At 45.8% G+C, this 22,583-nt stretch overlaps 1 protein-coding gene across 1 annotated transcript in view; it reads right to left on the bottom strand.

Moving 5' to 3' along the window:
- LOC124606477 (corticotropin-releasing factor receptor 1-like) overlaps nucleotides 1–22,583 on the bottom strand; it is a 253,548-nt gene that overhangs the window by 3,456 nt on the left and 227,509 nt on the right. The window contains exon 10 of the mRNA XM_047138459.1: nucleotides 2,729–2,909. Within this exon, the coding sequence (XP_046994415.1) occupies nucleotides 2,729–2,909 (181 nt within the window). The remainder of the gene's footprint in view (nucleotides 1–2,728; nucleotides 2,910–22,583) is intronic.

Here is a 22,583-nt window from a genome sequence, read left to right as displayed (position 1 = left end):
TTCCCCACAGTCGTTTAATGAACAAAGTAAGAGCATATGGACTATCAGACTAATTGTGTGATTGGATTGAAGAGTTCCCAGATAACAGAACGCAGCATGTCATTCTCAATGGAGTTCTCTTATCATTTAGCTACAATATAGCAGGTCAGAAACTGCAAGCAGTTAATTCCATAAAATATCTGGGAGTGCGCATTAGGAGTGATTTAAAATGGAATGAACATATAAAGTTGATCGTCGGTAGAGCAAATGCCAGACTGAGATTCATTGGAAGAATCCTAAGGAAATGCAATCCGAAAACAAAGGACGTAGGTTACAGTACGCTTTTTGCTTGAATACTGCTCAGCAGTGTGGGATCCGCACCAGATAGTGATGATAGAAGAGATAGAGAAGATCCAACTGAGAGCAGCGCGCTTCGTTACAGGATCATTTAGTAATCGCCAAAGCGTTACGGAGATGATAGGTAAACTGCAGTGGAAGACCCTGCAGGAGAGACGCTCAGTAGCTCGGTACAGGCTTTTGTTGAAGTTTCGAGAACATACCTTCACCGAGGAGTCAAGCAGTATATTGCTCGCTCCTATGTATATCTCGCGAAGAGACCATGAGGATAAAATCAGAGAGATTAGAGCTCACACGGAGGCATACCGACAGTCCTTCTTTCCACGAACAATACGAGACTGGAATAGAAGGGAGAACCGATAGAGGTACTCAAGGTACCCTCCGCCACACACCGTCAGGTGGCTTGCGGAGTATGGATGTAGATGTAGATGTAGATGAAGATGCATTACTTACACAGTCATCAAATATCTGACATTTCTAAATGACATGTCGTCCTTGGAATACTACAACACATATGTGGACATACACATCACTTATTTCATTATAAGATCCTAGTGCGAATTGAAAATTTGGGTGCCTGACCTTACAAACTACTAGAAAAGAATGCAACATCATCAAGGATGCATTTATTGGCAACTGGGTATGATATTTGCATGCTGAGGGACTGTATTGTCACTGACTGATTTGTCACAGTCATCGGTGATTAGGTGGGACTCGGGGGCCCTCTCTGTGCGCGCTCTGTTTTGACTTTGAAGGCAGTAACGGTGCTCAGTTTAGAGGTGAACAATTTTCACAACATTCATTCTAGGGTACAACCATGCCCTACCGACGAATATGTACTCCTGTTGAACAGTTTTAGCCATTTGAATGTGGTCACACTGCGGGCATGCGGGAAGCTGGATGGATGTATCGACGGATTTTGGGAACATTGTCTAAGTGGCGTGTCAACAGTGGTCTGTGGAACATTCTCACACCTGCAGACCCAGTTATGAACTTCTGTGTAGTACAGACACACGTCAAAATCGTTGAATTGCGACGTCAGGGGCAATTGAGTCCCATCTGCTTGCAGCAGGATTAAGATCACGTGTGACTCTGGCCAGGCTACGATTCACACCTTACACAACCAAGCATGGTTACTCTCTTGTCGTGCAAGAATTGACTAGAAAGTCTAATGGGAGTCTGTTCTCTTCAGTGATGACAGTGTGTGCTCCATGTATTCGAGTGATGGATGTACGTGTGTACGACAGAGACTTGGTAAGCTGCCTGCTTCAGAGTGCATTTGTCTGCAACACACTGGTACCATCCCAAGCCTCATGGTGTGGGGGTCCGTCAGTTACACGTCGCAATCACATATGGTGTTTCTGGCGGGTAAACTAACCGTTGCCTGTTATATTACACAGCCTGTTATTCCTGTACTACTGCCATTTCTTCAACAGGATTGTGATATTCTTTTTCAGCAGGACAATGCACGACCTCATACGGCTGCTGGGACGTGACGTCCTCTTCGTAGTGTACATCGCCTGCCCTGGCTAACAAGGTCACAGTATCTCTCACAAATTGAACACTTGTAGGGCAGGATGAAGGGGCTGTCAGAATCACTGCCGGATTGCAACAAAAGGCGCAAGATGCTTGGGAAATACTGAATGCCATTCGGTACCTTTATATTATATTTTTTTGGCACCCTTTACTGTGACATGTGTGTTTCATATGGACTGAATTTGTTATAGTACACACCTACAATGATGAACTTCCTGTTACCTCACTTGTCAATAAAATGACCTTGTCCTTGAGACTACTGCATTTTTTCCGGAACTTTATGTGTCGTAAAATCCCGACGACATGTCGTTCAGATATATCATATATTTGATAACTTTGTTAATAACTCCCTAAAAATTTATGTTGTTCCTAAGTTACCAAATTATGCGTTGAACAATATGATCCACAGGCTTTATTGGTTTCATTTCATCTTTGAACCTAATAATGACTGTAAAGCCAGTGTGAAATAAAAAACTTGCAGTCAAGCGGTGGCTATTTCACTCAAAAAGTACTTTATGACTGTGGTCCCCAACGAAGGGAGGATCATTAACTTGTTATAAAGATGGAGCTGTCATCCACTTTATACATTCCTATGATATTTCATGATTTTCCAGTGTAATCAGTGCATAGACAATAGAGACTATAGCAATAAAGTGGTACAACACAAAAACATTTATTAAGTTATGAAGTAAGTAAAGATACTTAAATAACAGAAGGGAAGTTGTCTGATTTCCAGCAAGTAAAAGTAGCTTTGGACCACCCTTCCCCTAACCAATGGTGCCAGCTGCGAAGGTGACATCAGGCGAGACCTGTTCTACGGAGTACATGCATGAGGCAGTGCCAGCTGATAATATACCTCTCTGTTGAGGAAGCAGAAGCTGATAGCGACGAAGGCCCCCTGCAGTCCGTCCAGCAGCAGCCCGAAGTAGGCGTAGAGCAGCTCCCAGGTGCAGGACGGGTTGGGCATCCGGTAGAGGGACACCAGCAGGTTCAGGCCGAACAGTGGCAGCAGCGCCAGCGTCCCCCGCACCGCCTTCCTGTAAACACAACAGCCGAGCCACCTGCTCACCACTGCACACGCCAGAGGCACTTTTACTCCTGTCATCATGTATGAGCCACTGTAGTCCTATCATCGCGTCTTTATGTAGTCTAGTTGAGCTAGAGCAATTTTGTGCTAGGGAAATTGAGTATTCATGAAGCTTAAACACTGACAGTTGAGCCGTGGTAAAAATTGCTGTTTTGAAGAGCTCGCTGCAGCGGGTAGTGTGAAGCAGTCGCCCTCCGTTTATGGCGGTGGCGCCGCTGTGGCAATCGCAGCTTTGGTGTCTCCCTCTGGTGGGAAAGGGGAAAGGTAGCCTGTTGACGTGCATTTAAGGGGCGCTATGAGCTCGCTAGGTTCTCCTTTTCCTTGCATACATCCGCACACTATATATTGTTCGCCGCCTTGATCCCCCTCACCCCCTGGTGTCTCCCTTCCTCTCCACACCCAACCCGTTGCCGTGCCTTTACCGTTGTATCCCACCCTCTCTCCGTCTCCACACCCTCCATCTCCTTTCCCAACGCAACTTCCACCATCTACTCCTTCAGGATGATGAGCTTCGCCCTGACATCTGCCCCTCCTACCAACTCTAACCCCATCTTCCTGCCTCCTCCTCCGGGCTCCATCTCCTCCCCCTCCCTTTTCCTGAGTGGATTCCCGCTCCTACTCCCCCTCCCCCCTTGTGCTCCCTTTCAGTGTCTCTGCACTCCCTCCTGCCTTGTCTTCCCTCTTCATCTCCTGCCCCACGTGTCTCTTGCCTCTTAGTGTACCCGCTGACACCCCTACTCTCTTCATCCCGCTGCCTCTCCTGCTGCCCCTTGCCCTCCCTTCCTTTTCCATCCTCTCTGACCTTTCCCTCGGCAGGTCCCACCTGGCAGTTTTATTCTTCATCGTGTGTGCTCCAATTGAGTTTTAAGGTGCTGTTCTGGAGTGTTTTTAATACTGTGGCCGACTTTTAACCTGTGCATATGCATTCAATGTCTTCTTTGTGTTTTACGAATCGCCAAATGTGTTCTTTTAACTTTCTGGTGACTTTTTTAATTGTCCCCCATGAACGTCACCATGTCAGTGTATTTTTACCTACATTTTCTTCCCTTACTCTGTTTTATGTTCCCCTTTTTTATCGCCTTATATTTGTAACATTTTATTCTTGTTTTAGTTGTCATGTCACTCGGCTGAAGAGCGGCGGATTGTGCAGCTGACAGCCCTCCCCTGCCCATATGAGGCAGGGGAATGAAATTACAATAAAGAAAAAAAACTCGCCAGGTTCAGTTGGTCAGCCAAGTCAGTGTGGAGCAGTCAGTGTCTGTCTGTCGTCCGGAGTGCTAGTATGTGTTAGGCTGCCAGTCTGCTCGAGTTTGTTCAGGCAATGGCCATTGGCGGTTGGATCGATCGGTTGGTCGGTCGCGCACTGAGACACAAGGTGACTTGTCCGTCTTGAGCGTCGGTGCATGTGAGGTCGCCACGTCAGTCCAGTGGGCCGCGCCGTATAGCGAGGGGTAGTGGCTTCGCGGCCGACACGAGAGCAACAGGAGTCATCCCACGACATCGGTCTGGCCGGCGCGAGCTGCGGCCACGCGAGACGGGAGATCGGCCCGCCTTCCTGCGTCCGTTGAAGCGGCTGGCAACAGACGGTTCGGGAGAGCGTTTTGAGGGTGCTGCGCCAGGTCTTCGTCAGACATCACAGTTTATTAGAAGTTTAGTGATTCGTGATATGTTGTTTCATTTACTTGTTAAATTCTACTTGTTTTCTTGGTCAGTCTCTCGTCCCCAGCTTGCTCGTCTGTCTCCCATCCGCATTTGTTAGGCAGTCTGTCTGTCTGTCGGTCTGCCGTACGTTAATAGCTGCCTCTGTCGTGTTTGTCGGATTCGGTGTTAACGAATTTATTGCTTGAAGTGTAACGGCCGAATTCCTGAAATATGTTTTTATCTTGCCTATCATCTTGAGAGGCGGTATATGTGAAATGTAGAGCATGTTTGTATATTTTATGTAAGACTGCATTTCATGGGTTTTTTGTTTAAATGGTCATTTTAGTATATAAAGTCGCCACCCTTCCCGTGTAAAAGTTTTTCTTTTTAAAATCAAGTGGCACCTTTGGTGGCAAGTTAATTTTTTTCATGTTAGTGTTTGTACCATTTCCATCCCTCCTATGGGGTGCATAGTTTATGTGCTTGTGTGAGTTCAAAAATGGCTCTGAGCACTATGGGACTCAACTGCTGTGGTCATCAGTCCCCTAGAAATTAGAACTACTTAAACCTAACTAACCTAAGGACATCACACACACCCATGCCCGAGGCAGGATTCGAACCTGCGACCGTAGCAGCAGCGCGGCTCCGAACTGGAGCGCCTAGAACCGCACGGCCACCACGGCCGGCTTTGTGTGAGTTGTTACAATTTTTAGTTTAAAGTAATCTGGTGTGTTTGCAGATTTGCACCAGTGTAGTCTTTCAGATGTTGTTTTGAGCGGTCGTGACTAAGGCCGTGTCAAAAGGGAGCGGCAAGGTTCTCAGCCCGAAAGCTCATACTGTCAAAAATTGTTCTTTCTGCCTCTGAATAAATTGTAACTTGATATTTAGAGGGTGCTTTCTGATTATAATTTTTGAATCAGTTTCAAAAAAGAAAGGCTGTTAGGAATAAAATTTCCATTTGTTGAAAGAAATTTAATTTGTTTTCCAGTAGGACAAAGCGACACCCCACACATTCAGAATTGCTACAGAGTGGCTCCAGCAACACTCTTCTGAGTTTAATGAAATTACTGGTACCTACTTCCACGCTCACATAGTGTGATTAAATGTGTTAATGTTCTTGATGAATCACTAGTAAATAAAGTAAATTCTTAAGAAAAGCTTTTGAAAGAAAAATTCACGGTTCAACAGTATAACTAAAAATGATCTGTCTTCAACAAAAAGGCACCTCCTCATCACTTGCGAAATCACGCCAGACGAAGTTCGTGAACCAACATCAGGCCGTATTGTATGTGGCATGAGGACAGCTCATTTTGCAAAAATATGTCCACAGAATTACACTGGCTGATCACGCAATATGTGTGGAAATTCCTGCCGAATACCTCATCCTAAATTACACCACAAAATGCGATGGAGATAGGAACCAGTGGTGGTGTCATGAGCCTTGTCGCATCGCGCAACAAGATGAACAAACTCGGCGGGAGGTGCGCCTTGATAACACGCTGGGAAATCTAGAAAACATTCTAATGAACGAAAAGGAAGATGACGAAGAAACCTTACTTGAAAATGTGGATGTACACTGAAACGCAAAAGAAACTGGTATAGGCAGGCGTATTCAGTTACAGAGATATGTGAAGAGGCAGAATACGGCGCTGCGGTCTGCAAGGCCCATATAAGACAACAAGTGTCTGGCGCAGTTGTTAGATCGGTTATTGCTGCTACAATGGCAGGTTATCAAGATTTAAATTAGCTTGAACGTGGTGTTACAGTCGGTGCACTAGTGATGGGACATAGCATCTCCGAGGTAGCGATGGAGTGCAGATTTTCCTGCACGACCATTTCACCAGTGCACCGTGAATATCAGGAATCCGGTAAAACATCAAATTTCCGACATCGCTGCGGCAGCAGAAAGCTCCTGTAAGAACAGGACTAACGACGCCTAAAGAGAATCTTTCAACGTGACAGAAATGCGAGCAGACGAACGTGTACGGGTATGGAGACAACCTAAGAATCCATGGACTCTGTATGTCAGCAGGGGATTGTTAAAGCTGGTAGAGGCTCTGTAATGGTGTGGGTCGTGTGCAGTTGGGGTGATATGGCCCCCTGATACGTCTACATACGACTCTGACAGGTGACATGTACATAGGCATTCTTTCTGATCACCTACATCCATTCGTGTCCATTGTGCATTCCGTCAGACTTGGGCAATTACTGTAGGACAAAGCGACACCCCACATGTTCAGAATTGCTACGGAGTGGCTCCAGGAACACTCTTCTGAGTTTCAACACTTCCGCTGGACGCGAAACTCCCCAGGCATGAACATTATTGAGCATATCTGGGATGCCATGCAAGATGCTGTTCAGAAGAGATTTCCACTCCATCGCACTCTTACGGATTTATGGACGGCCCTGGAGGATTACTGGTATCAGCTCCCTAGAGCACTACTTCAGACATTAGTCGAGTCCATGCCACGTCATGTTGCAACACTTCCGCGTGCCCGCGGGAAACCTACACGATATTAGGCAGGTGTGCCACTTTCTTTGGATTTTCAGTGTATTTCTGCCGTAAACGGGAGCTTTCCGAAGTTTCGAGTATGCATTCCGAGTGCACGAGCGCACAAAATTTCTCGTGAAGCCTTAGAGGTTCCACTAGCCTACGGTCAAAAAGTTTTCTTAGAAATCAAGAGGATGCTAGACGATGACATCATCAAACCAGCCACCTCCACGTTGAACGACCACCTCACGGTCGTAAAGAAGTCCGACTATTCAATCCGTTTGGTGCTGGATTCATGACAAATTAACAGTATCATAGAACCAGAGACATATCGTCCCGAGAAGCTGTAGGCGCTCCTACAAAACTTCCATGGCGTAACAGTATTCTCGTCCCTCGATTTGCGCTCCAATTCCTGGCAAATTACATTCCACTCGGGCTGCAGGAGATACACTGTATTCCTCGACCTCGGTAGATGTTACCAATTCAAACGACTACCCTTCGGGTTAAATGTGTCCTCAGCTGCCTTCAGTCAGGGACTCGACGGTATCTTAAAGCATTCTGTAAAACGAAGAATCACCTCTTACGTAGACAATCCATTAATTTCGGAACCGACGTAGAAAGGAAACAGTCTGATCTTTAGGGAAATACTACAGACCTTCAAGGAATGCGACGTAATTGCCAACATCATGTATTTGGATCTCACGAGTAACACTCATTGGCCATATCACCACCGCGGAATAAATTCCATCAGATCCGGATAAGATAGAGGTGATAACGAAATTTGCAATGCCAACAGCTAACAAACAGTACAGTTACTTTCTTAGTGTCGCAAATTTCTATAAGAGATTCAGTCACTTTAAGAAACTAGAAACCCCGCGATTATGTTCGGTCACCGGTTAGAAGGCGTCGTGGCACTGGGACTCTGTAGCGGAAGACGAATTCCAGACCCCCAAAACCGAGTTGGTTAATGCACCGATTTTGTCGCACCCGAACCTGGCAGGGGAATTTTGGATTGCAACAGACAGCTCATACTATGGTCTGGGCACAGTCATCTTCCAGAGATATCAGCAAGGGGGGAACACAGAGCATAAGACCATCGCTTTCGGAAGCTATGTCCTCAGTGAATGCGAAAGAAACTACTCGGTAACCGAGTTGGAAGCTTTGACGGTCGTGTGTGGCTTCTAAAAATTTCGATTCTTCCTTTGTGGGAGAAATACAAGAGTCTTCACTGATCACAAAGCCTTAGAATTCTTGCTCACGGCGCAGCTCCGCACAGACTCATGAGATGGGAGCTCTTGATACAATTACCCACATACCAGGAGAGGAGAACATCGTCGTGGATGCGCTATCACGTTCACCTGTGGGATTTGAGGGAATTAGTGAAAACCCACTAGAAAAAGAACACTACAGCTTGTATTATATTGAAAAGTGGCGATTGAGAATTATGTCACCACGATCCAAAAGGGCGTCATCAGAGAATAAGACAAGGACCCAGCTCTGTTTGCTGTTAAGAAAAGGTTAATGGACAGGACGGGAACTAAGCTTAGGCAGTTCTACCTACTGCGGAAGGGAATCTTGTTATTTCGCAGTAAAGGAGATGGAGGGCCCTAGCGTGTTTGCATCCCAGATGAGGTCGTGAACAAAGTCATCTGGAACACCCATCTTTGCTACGCACACTTTGGAGCCAGGAAATGCTACCTGAAAGTACGCACACTGTGCCACTTTAAAGGTATTGACAGACAGATTAGGAACGCCTTGGCAGAGTCTAGAGCCGGTCAGAAATCAAAGTATGATACAGTGACAATGCAGGCACCTCTGCAGCCCATAATTCCATCTAAACTAAAACACTTCGGTGTAACCGATTTAATGGGCCCTATTGTGCACACGCGTAGAAGATTTACACTTAAGCGCCAAAGAAAATATTACAGGCATGCGTATTCAAATACAGAGATATGTAAACAGGCAGAATACGGCGTAGCGGTCGGCAACGCCTATATAAGACAACCAGGATCGGCTACTGCTGCTGCAGTGGCAAGTTATCAAGATTTAAGGGAGTTTGAAATTGGTGTTACAGTCGGCGCACGAGCGATGGGGCATAACATCTCCGAGGTAGGGATGAAGTGGGGATTTTCCCGTACGACCATTTCACGAATATCAGGAATCTGGTAAAACGTCAAATCTCTGACACCGCTGCGGCCAGAAAAAGATCCTGCAACAATTGGGCCAACGACGACTGGAGAGAATCGTTCAACGTGACAGAAGTGCAAACGCTCCGCAAATAGTTGCAGATTTCAATTGTGGGCCATCAACAAGCGCCAGCGTGCAAACCATTGAACGTAACATCATCGATGTGGACTTTCGGAACCGAAACCCTGCATGTCAGCAGGAGACTGTTCAAAGTGGTGGGGGCTCGGGGCTCTGTAGTGGTGTTGAGCTTGTGCAGTTGGACTGGTAAAGGACCCCTGATACGTCTAGATACGACACCGACAGGTGCAACGTACGTAAGCATCCTGTCTGATCACTTGCATCCACTCAGGTCCATTGCGTATTCGGACGGACTTCGGCAATTCCAGCAGGACAATGCGAAACCGCACACGTCCAGAATCGCTACAGACTGGCTCCAGGAACACGCTTCTGAGTTAAATCATTTCCTCATGACATCAAACTCCCAGGACATGAACATTATTGGGCACCACTGGTGAGGATAAGGACCAGCCTACATAGGAGAACTAATTTACGTTTCTGTATTTTACTCCAGCGTCTATCCAACAAGAGGAAATCTGAGGTATTTTCGTAACATGTAGGACAAGTAACCGGAAACTAATGACAATTGTAAGTTTCAGATGTGCGAATGTAGGAGCAGGTGTTAGACAAATGGAAGCATGGTTTCAGAACACTTCGGCATTGGGTGACAACGCCGCCGAGAGTACCAAGAACAGCCGCGCGGGATTAACCGAGCGGTCTGAGGAGCTGCAGTCATGGACTGTGCGGCTAGTCCCGGCGGAGGTTCTAGTCCTCCTTCGGGCATGGGTGTGTGTGTTTGTCCTTAGTATAATTTAAGTTAAGTAGTGTGTAAGCTTAGGGACTGATGACCTTAGCAGTTAAGTCCCATAAGATTTCACACACATTTGAATATTTTTGAGTACCAAGAACAGGAGGAGTATACGTGGTGTAGCCATAATCTACGAGTAGAAAGTGCTTGGAGGTAAAGTTAAGAGGTACTGGCTAAAGGAAATAAGTTAATACTAAGCGTTCTGTCGCCAGCCGCTGTGGCCGGTGCTTCAGTCCGGAAACGCGCTGCTGCAACGGTCGCAGGTTCGAGTCCTGCCTTGGGCATGGATGTGTGTGATGCCCTTAGGTTAGTTAGGTTTAAGTAGTTCTACGGCTAGGGGACTGATGACCTCAGATGTTAAGTTCCATAGTGGTTCAAATGGCTCTGAGCACTATGGGACTTAACATCTTAGGTCATCAGTCCCCTAGAACTTAGAACTACTTAAACCTAAGTAACCTAAAGACATCACACACATCCATGCCCGAGGCAGGATTCGAACTTGCGACCGTAGCAGTCCCGCCGTTCCGTACTGCAGCGCCTAGATAAGTTCCATAGTGCTTAGAGCCATTTGAACCATTTTAAGTGCTGTGTGGAAAGAGTATGTTGGGTGAAGGGCGGATGCAGTGTTGGCCTATCATAGGAGTATGCATGAGGGAAATGGTACTAACACACAGACCAGAGACACTTCACACCATACATTTAGGACGACTGTAAATTTTATGCATGTCATGTTTATTCTATATGAAAAACATATTTCTACTTTTCATTTTTTATCACGATCGCTCGGGTAATTATATATGTCATCATACCGCATTTATACAAAGACATTACATTTTGGTTGTTGTTTTATTCATAAGAAGCTATGTACAAAGATCGATGAAAAACATTAGCAGTGAAACATAATACAAAGACAAAGCTTGTGCAGATTTTTGGACCTGTCAGACCCACTATCGATGCGTCCTGTACGGCGTCGCAAGGCAACACCCTGAGGACGGCGACAACGAGCACGTGCCAGCTTGAAGGAGAGCGCCTGTGCTGGGTGCCTTGGTGACATGCCGAGTGGAGGGCCAGTTACCAGCGCTGAATGTAGGCCAGAACAGCTGGGGGTCTACCTGCCGCCTCTGCGGCCCAACGAAAGTGAAAGGCACTTCCTCGATAGCCTGGCAGCCTGCATGGTGCCGAGCAAATGACAGCTGACAGCAACCATCCGTCGAACGGTTGTGAATGGGACCGCCGGACCGGAGGCTCGTCCCTGACGTCGAATGACCTGCATACGAGTCGGCACCACAACGATGCCCAGCGGGAACCCCCAAGCAGCCACACCCCCTCTACAGACGCCGTGCAGTACCAGGTGGTCACGATCCGGACGAGCTGCCCCTGCATTCGTGCACTATGACGAAGACTGGCAGTGGCACAGTGGCAAAGAGAATAAATCCTCACCAGGAGACTGGCTGCACACCAGATCCAACTCTGTCTCACCACCTAATCCAAGGGAAGTCTGCACTCTTTCAGCTACCCAATCGCGAGACAAGACCGGGGCACAGACGTCACTACCTGAGTTGAAGTTGTTCGGCGTCGTGCGAGTGTACTGGTTTCTCATTCCTTTCCACCAAACAGCGCTGTCAGTTCGAGATGATGCCAACAGCCCAGCTACCTTACTGATGCTGCCCTGGACCAGATAGGGGCCCATAGCCATCCGCTGCTGCTCCAACATCAAGCGCTGAGTAAAGGGCGGCCATCACTCTGGCACAGCCTCGCTGTGCCTTGATGCTCAAATGGTTCAAATGGCTCTAAGCACTATGAGACCTTACATCTGAAGTCATCAGTCCCCTAGACTTAGAGCTACTTAAACCTAACTAACCTAAGCAAATCACACACATCCATGCCCGAGGCAGGTTCGAACCTACGACCGTATGAGCCGCGTGGTTCCTGACTAAAGCAACTGCAACCGCTCGGCCACAGCTTCCGGCTACCTTGATGCTTCAGCCTCCGCAGAGACCATTTGTGTGCGTGTTTAGCGCCGTGTTCTACATGTGTCACTTTGTAAATGCAGATTGTCTTCTCAGAGACTTTTGTGGATGGAGAGACAGGATTTTTTGTGACTCTGATTCTCATGTAGTTCTGTATATTTTCTTGTGAAACTGACTTAATTTTTGGAACAACTGCTCGAGTGAAGATCATTTGTCAAGAGTTTATGTAAATTTTATTTGAAACCTGTGAATTTCAGATGTCTTGTAGCTACAATAAACAACATTATACTGCCATATGAAATAAGCACAACATATGATACATGTTACTTGCTTGTCTTGATTTTGAGAATGAGTGTGTTTCTGAAGATACAATTGTTGTCCGTTTATGTATTATGTATGATTCAAACCTATTGTATGACTGGGCAGGGGTAAATCACTGGGCCACCGAACTATGCAAATTCCACGGCATTTTGATATGAGTAGGGACATAAGCCGTCTATGACTTCAGAAACATCCCTCTGCTTGCAGAGCTTCTTTTGGGAAGCCTCAGGCCTTGGAACGAGATGGAACGCAACATTTATGCCGGCTCTGAAATGGTCTATGTTGGGACGTACATGCAATTCGTTTAGTTTGCCTGACGTGACCGTGGAAAAAACAAAAAAAAACGAGTTTGGAGCACAACGTCTTCTCCTCTCTGCATAGGAATTAGTGAGTCAGGGATTGGCTACTTCTTCAGAAAAGAGATGGATATTGTTAATTTGGATTAGCCTTATTGGCTTATGAGTAGAGCAGACGAGTTAGAGGGGCTCGTTGAGACTTGCGATTGGCGCGAAACCCTTTAGGGTGGGGGGAGAGTTGGAGCACCACTTTGGTGAAGTTTACCAAGGTTTGATGGAAAGACAGGAGGGGATAAACCTGGCCTTCTGATTCAGATTCCGGTCTGGAGAGGATTCTCGTCTAGACTTTTGTTATGAGTGGGCTGCACTTTGGACACTTGTCCTGAGCATAACTTCACACAAGGACTGGTGTTGACTGCGGAGCCTGTGTTGAGGACTTAGCTGTACCAACGGTTTAGACCTTAGTCGTCTCAGACAACTCGCTGTGCCGAGGGCGATCCTACTCATGACAGGCTTGCAGCTTTCATGTTTGATCTCCTTGTGCGCACGGCCGTATAAGTGAGTCAAATTGGTTCATGGTATGATCGGCGAACGAGAATGTCACACGTTGGAACCTGCCGAGATTTCAGGGTTGCATTAGAGAGTAGTAGCCACCCGTCCATCTGCGACACTACATGTTTTGTGTCTGTGACAATGAATTATAGGTGCCGCACATCACAGATACGTGTACCATGACCGTCATCTGAGGCAGCGATGCACATCTAGAAAGGGGTGTAGTGTCGCTGCTCCAGCTTGTTAGGGCAAACAGAATCACAGCCTCGTCAATTGTTGTCAGCTGCAGAAACATAATGTAACTTCTCGGTAGAATAAATCCCTCAAAATCAGTGTGATAATTTTACACTGTGTTATCCATGTGTTGAGTTAAGGGACTGATAAACTTGCTGTTTAGTCCATTTGTTCAATAAACCAACCAGCCAACCATGTTATGAGTCAGAGTACTTAGTTCAATCAGGGAAACCTTAGTCTTTGCCGACCAGTTGCCACCCAGTATCGTGTAACTATTTGTTGGGCCTATTTCTGTAGCCAACAAAAATGGTTCAAATGGCTCTGAGCAGTATGGGACTCAACTTCTGAGGTCATCAGCCCGCTAGAACTTAGAACTACTTAAACCTAACTAATCTAAGGACGTCACACACATCCATGCCCGAGGCAGGATTCGAACCTGCGACCGTAGTGGTCGCGCGGTTCCAGACTGTAGCGCCTATAACCGCTCCGCTACTACGACCGGCTGTTGCTAATAGTTCATGTTTTATTTATCATCAAGATTAAGTGTATTGTTTTTACATTTTTTTAATCAATGAACTTGTGTCAAACTTTTTAAAAGATCAATCTCACGTTGATATATTAATCACCCATCAACAATTGACTAAAATGATGACAGGGGCACCATTTCATTAATACTATTTCAGCACTCAAGCTCATTTAGATTCTGTTAAATGTGATAACCTCTAATGTAGGCTAACAACAACAAACACAGTTAATGGGAAAAATCAGTTCAGGAGACACATTGGCCAGGTAGTCAAGTGGAAAATTTACTAGTTAAAGTGATTTCTGGTAGGGTGTAATCTCATAGTCTCTTGTAGCTGTACAAATCATACCGCAAGTCTGGTGTGGTCTTGCAACATTTTCGAGTGCTTTTTGTTGACAGGCTGTTAGCTGAGTTCCCCTGTAGTCTTTGATTCCTCCCAGTGACCAGTCACGTGAAGCCTTTCTTTCTTCCTTTCACAGTAAAAAATTAAAGAATAAAAAGTAAAAAACGTTTAAAAAATTAAAATATTAAACAGCAGTTTGTGAGCTAGCTTCCTCATTACTGAGGATCTTTTTATTTTGCTTTGTTACTAATTACTTTTTTAATTTGCAGCTTGTATCACATAATGAATGTTCATAAAAGTACCAAACCAATTTCCTAACAAAAAAAAAGAGTGTGTAAGCACTTAGTTCTGTGGAGCGGATCTCATTGCCAGCAGTTTGTTTTTCCCGCGTAATTCTAACAATAGCTTTTTAATGGTCGTCGAATTTATCAATATTTAATCATTCGTTTACTAATTTATTAATCTTAAACACGAAAAAAGTAGACAAAGTTTGTTTTCTTAAGGAGACTGGAAGCACAGAAAGGATATACGAAAACCTTCAATCAAATCAGTATAGTCATTTTGTTTATACTACTGTATCTTCATTTGTGACAAGTGTAATATGTAACCTATGGAGCACTACACGTATCAGGATAATACTGATCGTAGAAACATTGAAAACAATAGTTATTGCTACATACAGCAGATGTTACAAACGCAGAATTTCTGTTGTCGATGGTTTTTGTCAATATGTTTATTTAAAAAAAAAATAAAAGAAATAAAAAAAATAAAAACTCGATTTACATTTCATAAGCGGTTCTTGGCCGTCACACAGTTTCGCGGCGTACGATGTGTATCGAAGCGTAGCACCGATTATTGGTATAGATAATCACAAGAAAGCGAGATTCGATACAAAGACATCACGCTTATGCAACTAAGCGTTTACTAGCTCGGCTGCGATCTCCTTGCATTTTAGAGACCATAGAAAGTATGTAAACACGCCGAAATTTTCACACTCGTTTCTCTCGAAGGTAGTTGAGAGTGGCGTCTTCCTATTTACACACGTTGAAGTCTTAGTTGTCCCCTACACACTCTGTTAATGCGAATCATATCGGTTAGGGGAACTTCGTACCGTCCGCTTGCAAAGCGAATTCGTTGATGGCGGGGATATGATGCATTTCTGGTATACCAGCTGGATAGTATGCCACGATTGTTTTGTGAAATACAGGGCTGTTACAAATGATTGAAGCGATTTCATAAATTCACTGTAGCTCCATTCATTGACATATGGTCACGACACACTACAGATACGTAGAAAAACTCATAAAGTTTTGTTCGGCTGAAGCCGCACTTCAGGTTTCTGCGCTCGAGAGAGCAGTGAGACAAAATGGCGACAGGAGCCGAGAAAGCGTATGTCGTGCTTGAAATGCACTCACATCAGTCAGTCATAACAGTGCAACGACACTTCAGGACGAAGTTCAACAAAGATCCACCAACTGCTAACTCCATTCGGCGATGGTATGCGCAGTTTAAAGCTTCTGGATGCCTCTGTAAGGGGAAATCAACGGGTCGGCCTGCAGTGAGCGAAGAAACGGTTGAACGCGTGCGAGCAAGTTTCACGCGTAGCCCGCGGAAGTCGACGAATAAAGCAAGCAGGGAGCTAAACGTACCACAGCCGACGGTTTGGAAAATCTTACGGAAAAGGCTAAAGCAGAAGCCTTACCGTTTACAATTGCTACAAGCCCTGACACCCGATGTCAAAGTCAAACGCTTTGAATTTTCGGCGCGGTTGCAACAGCTCATGGAAGAGGATGCGTTCAGTGCGAAACTCGTTTTCAGTGATGAAGCAACATTTTTTCTTAATGGTGAAGTGAACAGACACAATGTGCGAATCTGGGCGGTAGAGAATCCTCACGAATTCGTGCAACAAATTCGCAATTCACCAAAAGTTAGCGTGTTTTGTGCAATCTCACGGTTTAAAGTTTACGGCCCCTTTTTCTTCTGCGAAAAAAACGTTACAGGACACGTATATCTGGACATGCTGGAAAATCGGCTCATGCCACTACTGGAGACCGACAGCGCCGACTTCATCTTTCAACAGGATGGTGCTCCACCGCACTTCCATCATGATGTTCGGCATTTCTTAAACAGGAGATTGGAAAACCGATGGATCGGTCGTGGTGGAGTTCATGATCAGCAATTCATGTCATGGCCTCCACGCTCTCCCGACTTAACCCCATGCGATTTCTTTCTGTGGGGTTATGTGAAAGATTCAGTGTTTAAACCTCCTCTACCAAGAAACGTGCCAGAACTGCGAGCTCGCATCAACGATGCTTTCGAACTCATTGATGGGGACATGCTGCGCCGATTGTGGGAGGAACTTGATTATCGGCTTGATGTCTGCCGAATCACTAAAGGGGCACATATCGAACATTTGTGAATGCCTAAAAAAACTTTTTGAGTTTTTGTATGTGTGTGCAAAGCATTGTGAAAATATCTCAAATAATAAAGTTATTGTAGAGCTGTGAAATCGCTTCAATCATTTGTAATAACCCTGTGTGTTACAGCCATCAAAATGTGGTACTTCTGACGGTCAAGACCTGCTTTTGACAGTTTGTCGCTCTGGAGTCGCACCGCATGTTACACACTGTAGACGAGATCAATTCCGAGACGTCTTCCGTCTGTAGATACTGAATATGAGTCTATACTGTCTAAAGTGTTTCCACTGCAGTCCACTCCATTCCATTCGATGCACAGATTGTTGCTTTATTTATTTAACCTGATCTTATTAGGGCCATTGGGCTTTCTCTTACATTGGACAAAGATTACACACATACAGTATCTAATTCATCATAGTTACCTACGAAATGACAATTCTCGTATGAGAAGTAGTATTGAAATAATTTGAGTGTCTTAAGTGAAAATTTGAGTAGGTTAAACTAAATATGAACTAAGAAAGTTAATACTGGGTTTAGTTGTACTGCTGTAGCCGCAGCCACCAATAGTAATAATAGCAACAGTGACAGTAATAATGATAACAATGATGATGACAATAATTGTGGCAATAGTGACAATAATTATACTGGCATATACAGAAAGAATTTATACCTCTATAACATAGACTTTTTCTGGTACACCGTGTTCTGGGGAGAGGAAATTTAAGGACATAACATCGGCTAAAAATACTGGGAAATGAGGAAGATCAGAATGGGAAGAGTAGTGTACAAGAGCAAAAGTGTGTACAGTGACAATGGTAATCGGTACTGTTGCTGTAGTAGATACGTCATTACCTGTCTTCTGAAGCTGGAGGTGTCCTTCAGTTCTCTAATGTAAAGCAGAAAGCTGTTTCGGAGTCGGCTTCCTGCTACTCAGAAGCAGAATGTGGCTGAACGATTCTTGATGTAGGTATTGGCACCTTCTCTCCGGATGACTAACATTTTGTTCAGTCAGCTTGTGACTACCGTATTTATAGAAACATTTCTGCTTCAGACAGACCGAGTTACGGTCTTAGGAATGTTACAGAAACATAGTAGCCACGGCTGGTCGCATCGACATATCGTCAGTCCGCCCATAGTCTACTGGTGATTAAAACTGAAACACTAGGGAAGATAGGAAACAGCGAATTTTCAGTCATTTTGCGTATACAGTAGAGCACAAGCAACAGATGATTGCATTTTGAGCTGATTTTTGGGCATACAAAGTGTTAAATTTAGTAGACAGAACTGTCACATCTGCTAGCGGCAATATATGTAACGAGGCTGGACGTTGAATTGAAATGAGTTTCGATTATAAATTGGATCACGTCATTCCATGCCAATTCAACTCTATGCCAATTTTAGTGGCTAGCCTGTGATGGCGTGCCAGTTTATCCGCAGGTGTTTTAAGTGGACGGGAGATTTGTAGGACGCGATGGTTGGGGCAGAAGTCGAACTCCACCTGTATCGAGGTACATCAGTACGGCTTGGTGACATGTGATCTTGTTGAAATACAATGTCAGAGAGTTCTCTAAGGTAGAGCACAGGAACTGGCTTTTACGTACTGAAACGTAACGGTCGCTGTGCAAAACCAGAGGAAATCGCATTTTGTACCCAATGTAACACGATAATATCGCAGAAGGTGCTGGACCCGCATGATGACGACTCATCGAATCTGGCAACACTTTTTCTTCTCGCAGCCTCGACACACGGATACGGCTATCGTGATGCTGTGCACTGCACAGGGACTCGTCTGAAAAAACACCGTGATAACGCTGTGCGTTCTCTGATGACCTTGAGAGCACCACAAGTTCGCGTCTCCCTCTGCTGCCGCTTCAGGAGAAGCCGCAACAATGGTCACTGGGCTGGCAATCCGTGAAGCTCCAGACGTCCTGCAAATACATTTCTTGCTGCAAACAGGCCCATTTTCTGACTCAGTGTATGTTACGTGACTGTACAGTCATGCATGAACAGTACGCTGAGGTGACAAAACTCACTGGATACCTCGTAACACCGTGTCGCATCTCCTTTTACCCAGCACAGTGCAGCAGTTCGAGGTGGCATTGACTGAACAAGTTGCCCTCATATGAAACTTCCTGGCAGATTAAAACTGTGTGCCCGACCGAGACTCGAACTCGGGACCTTTGCTTTTCGCGGGCAAGTGCTCTACCAACTGAGCTACCGAAGCACGACTCACGCCCGGTACTCACAGCTTTACTTCTGCCAGTACCTCGTCTCCTACCTTCCAAACTTTACAGAAGCTCTCCTGCGAACCTTGCAGAACTAGCACTCCTGAAAGAAAGGATATTGCGGAGACATGGCTTAGCCACAGCCTTGGGGATGTTTCCAGAATGAGATATTCACTCTGCAGCGGAGTGAGCGCTGATATGAAACTTCCTGGCAGATTAAAACTGTGTGCCCGACCGAGACTCGAACTCGGGACCTTTGCCTTTCGCGGGCAAGTGGTAGAGCACTTGCCCGCGAAAGGCAAAGGTCCCGAGTTCGAGTCTCGGTCGGGCACACAGTTTTAATCTGCCAGGAAGTTTCATATCAGCGCACACTCCGCTGCAGAGTGAAAATCTCATTCTGGAAGTTGCCCTCAGTCTCCTGCACAAATATTGAGCCGTGCTGGCTCGATAGCCGTCCATAATTACGAAAGTGCTGCCAGTGTAGGATTTTGTAAGCGAACTGACCTCTCAATTATATCCCATAAATTTTCGTTCGGATTCATGTCGGAACGTTTGGGTGCTCAAATTATTCGCCCGAATCGCCCGGAATGTTCTTCAAATCAATCACGAACAACTGTAGCCCGGTGAAATGCGCTTTGTCATCCATAATAATTCCATAATTGTTTGGGAATACGAAGGCTATGGTCTCCAGTATTACCATTTCAAGTCAATAATCGGTTCAACTGGAACACAGTACCCAGAACATTCCATGTAAACACAGCCCGCACATAATGGAGCCACCACCAGCTTGCATACTGCCTTGAAGAGAACCTAGGTCCATGACCTCGTGGGGTCTGCGCCATATTCTAACCCTACCATCAGCTCTTACCAGCTAAAAACAGGATTCATCTGAGCAGGGCATGATTTTACGGTTGTCTAGGGTCCAACCGATATGGCCCCAAGCCCAGTATAGGCCCTGTCGTGTTGTTAGCTCCGACGTGCTGTTGGCAAAGCCACTCGCGTCGTTCGTCTGCTGCCACAGCCCACTAACGCCAAGTTTCTCAGCACTGTCCTAACGTATACGGTCGTCGTACCTTCCATATTGATATCTGCGGTTATTTCTCTAAGTGTTGCTTGTCTGTTAGCACTGACAACTGTACGATCATTAAGTGAAGACCCCGCGTCCTCCGTAGTGAGAGGTAATGACTGAAATTTGGCATTCTCGGCACATTCTTGACGCTGTGGATTTCGGAATACTGAATTCCCTAACGATTTCCGAAATGGATTGTTCCACGCGCGTAGTTCCAAGTACCATTACGCGTTCAAAGTCTGTTAATGTTGTGAGCGCAATCACGTCGGAAATCTTTTCACATCAGTCACCTGCGTACAAATAACAGCTCCGCCATCACACAGCCCTTTTATGCCTTGTGTACGCGATACTGCCACCACCTATACATGGGTGTATCACTATCCAATGCCTTTTGCCACCTCAGTGTATGTCTGTCCGTCACTCGTCACATGGATACATTGAGATCCTTTTTCAAGGAGTTCAGTGCGACCCTCGTGAACTTCTCGATTCCATATTCACGTGACAATCGTGGTATCCCGACCAAATCGAGCAGCAATACTGCAGAACGATAATCCACGCTCCGATAGGCCACAATCCTGCAGCTGTCCAACTCCGACACACGCTAGTAGAAGTTTGTTCTTCGAACACAGACGTCTCGCGAACAACCAACACTCAAATGTGAAATATGAAATAGAAACCTTCTGAGTAATATTTCTTTGTGTACAGGATACAGATGGTGTATTGCCGACATACGAAGTTTTTTTTTCCGAAGTCCGCTCGGTCGCGCAATTAAAACCACATTGAAAATCCGATCAAGGTTTGTGCAAATCTGTTGTGCTCACATGAACCGCTGATTGTGATGACAGCAGTTTGTTACAGACAAGGAGCAGGGAATTTGCAGAGAGTAAAGGCGACTGTCTTCTGCAACGACAGTATTGGAATATTGGCACGACGCAAAAAAAAAAATAATAATAATAATAATAAATAAATAAATAAAATAAATGGTTCAAATGGCTCTCAGCACTATGGTACTTAACATCTGAGGTCATCAGTCCCCTAGAACTTAGAATTACTTAAACCTAACCAACCTAAGGATATCGCACACATGCATGTCCGAGGCAGGATTCGAACCTGCGAACGTAGCGGTCGCGCGGTTCCAGACTGAAGCGCCTAGAACCACTCGGCCACAATGACCAATACGTAAGTCTCAGCGGCGACTATGTAGAGTCGTGCGGTAGCGTTCTCACTTCCCGCGCCCGGGTTCCCGGGTTCGATTCCCGGCGGAGTCAGGGATTTTCTCTGTCTCGTGATGACTGGGTGTTGTGTGCTGTCCTTAGGTTAGTTAGGTTTAAGTAGTTCTAAGTTCTAGGGGACTGATGACCATAGATGTTAAGTCCCATAGTGCTCAGAGCCATATGAACCATTTTTGACTATGTAGAGCAGTAGTTCGATGGTGTAGCTAAATACTGCAAGTGACCGAAAAGACATTAAAAGAAATAGGCCTCATGCTTTTGTGCTGTTGTGCTGAAATGTTAATCATTTTCATGTCCAAACGCCAATTTAACGAGTGTTTATACAGTCTTCATGCTGTTATAATTTTAACGGTCAGCAGTGTATTGTAGTGTTACCCCGAGGTTTATTTGAGAAGTGGCCCGATACCGCAGTGCAGGCAGTGACTCACCAGACTAGGCAGGGATCTAGCTGGGCGCCTATGGACCTCGAGGAGGACAGGTCTGGGAGGATCTCTAGAGGGATGATCACCAGCGGTGGGCGCCGAGGGCGGTCTGGCGGCTCCAAGGGCGAATCTCTGCAACAGCCGTCCCAGGGGACGCGTCAGTGTGTGTCCAAGCCTGCCACCAGCAGGTCTGTCTTGATCGTCGTAGAGAGGGCTCGCGTCACGTTCAAACTTCAGAGCTCCTTAGACTCGGGCGAACCTTCTTGACTGCGCTGGAGGAGGTATTTCTGATTACAGTAGGCCATAACCCAAAGACACTTCGGTCTGGTGTCAGTCTGTGAGGCACTCACTGAAAGGGAACACACAGCGGGAAACACACTGAAGAGCCAAAGAAACTGGTACACCTGCCTAATATCGCGTATGGCACCCGCGAGCACGCAGAAGTGCCGCAACACGACGTGGCATGGCTCAAGTTCTGCTGGAGGAATTGACACCATGAGTCGTGGAGGCTGTCCATAAATCCGTAAGAGTACGAGGGGATGGAGGACTCTTCTGAACAGTACGTTGCAAGGCATCCCACATATGCTGAATAATGTTCATGTCTGGAGAGTTTGGTGGCCAGTGGAAGTTCAAATGGCTCTGAGCACTATGGGACTCAACTGCTGAGGTCATTAGTCCCCTAGAACGTAGAACTAGTTAAACCTAACTAACCTAAGGACATCACAAACATCCATGCCCGAGGCAGGATTCGAACCTGCGACCGTAGCGGTCTTGCGGTTCCAGACTGCAGCGCCTTTAACCGCACGGCCACTTCGGCCGGCTGCCAGTGGAAGTGT

Source organism: Schistocerca americana, chromosome 3 (genome assembly GCF_021461395.2).
Source record: "Schistocerca americana isolate TAMUIC-IGC-003095 chromosome 3, iqSchAmer2.1, whole genome shotgun sequence".
NCBI lineage: Eukaryota > Metazoa > Arthropoda > Insecta > Orthoptera > Acrididae > Schistocerca > Schistocerca americana.
Note: the sequence above shows the minus strand (reverse complement) of the source record. Positions and strands in the feature narration are given on the sequence as shown.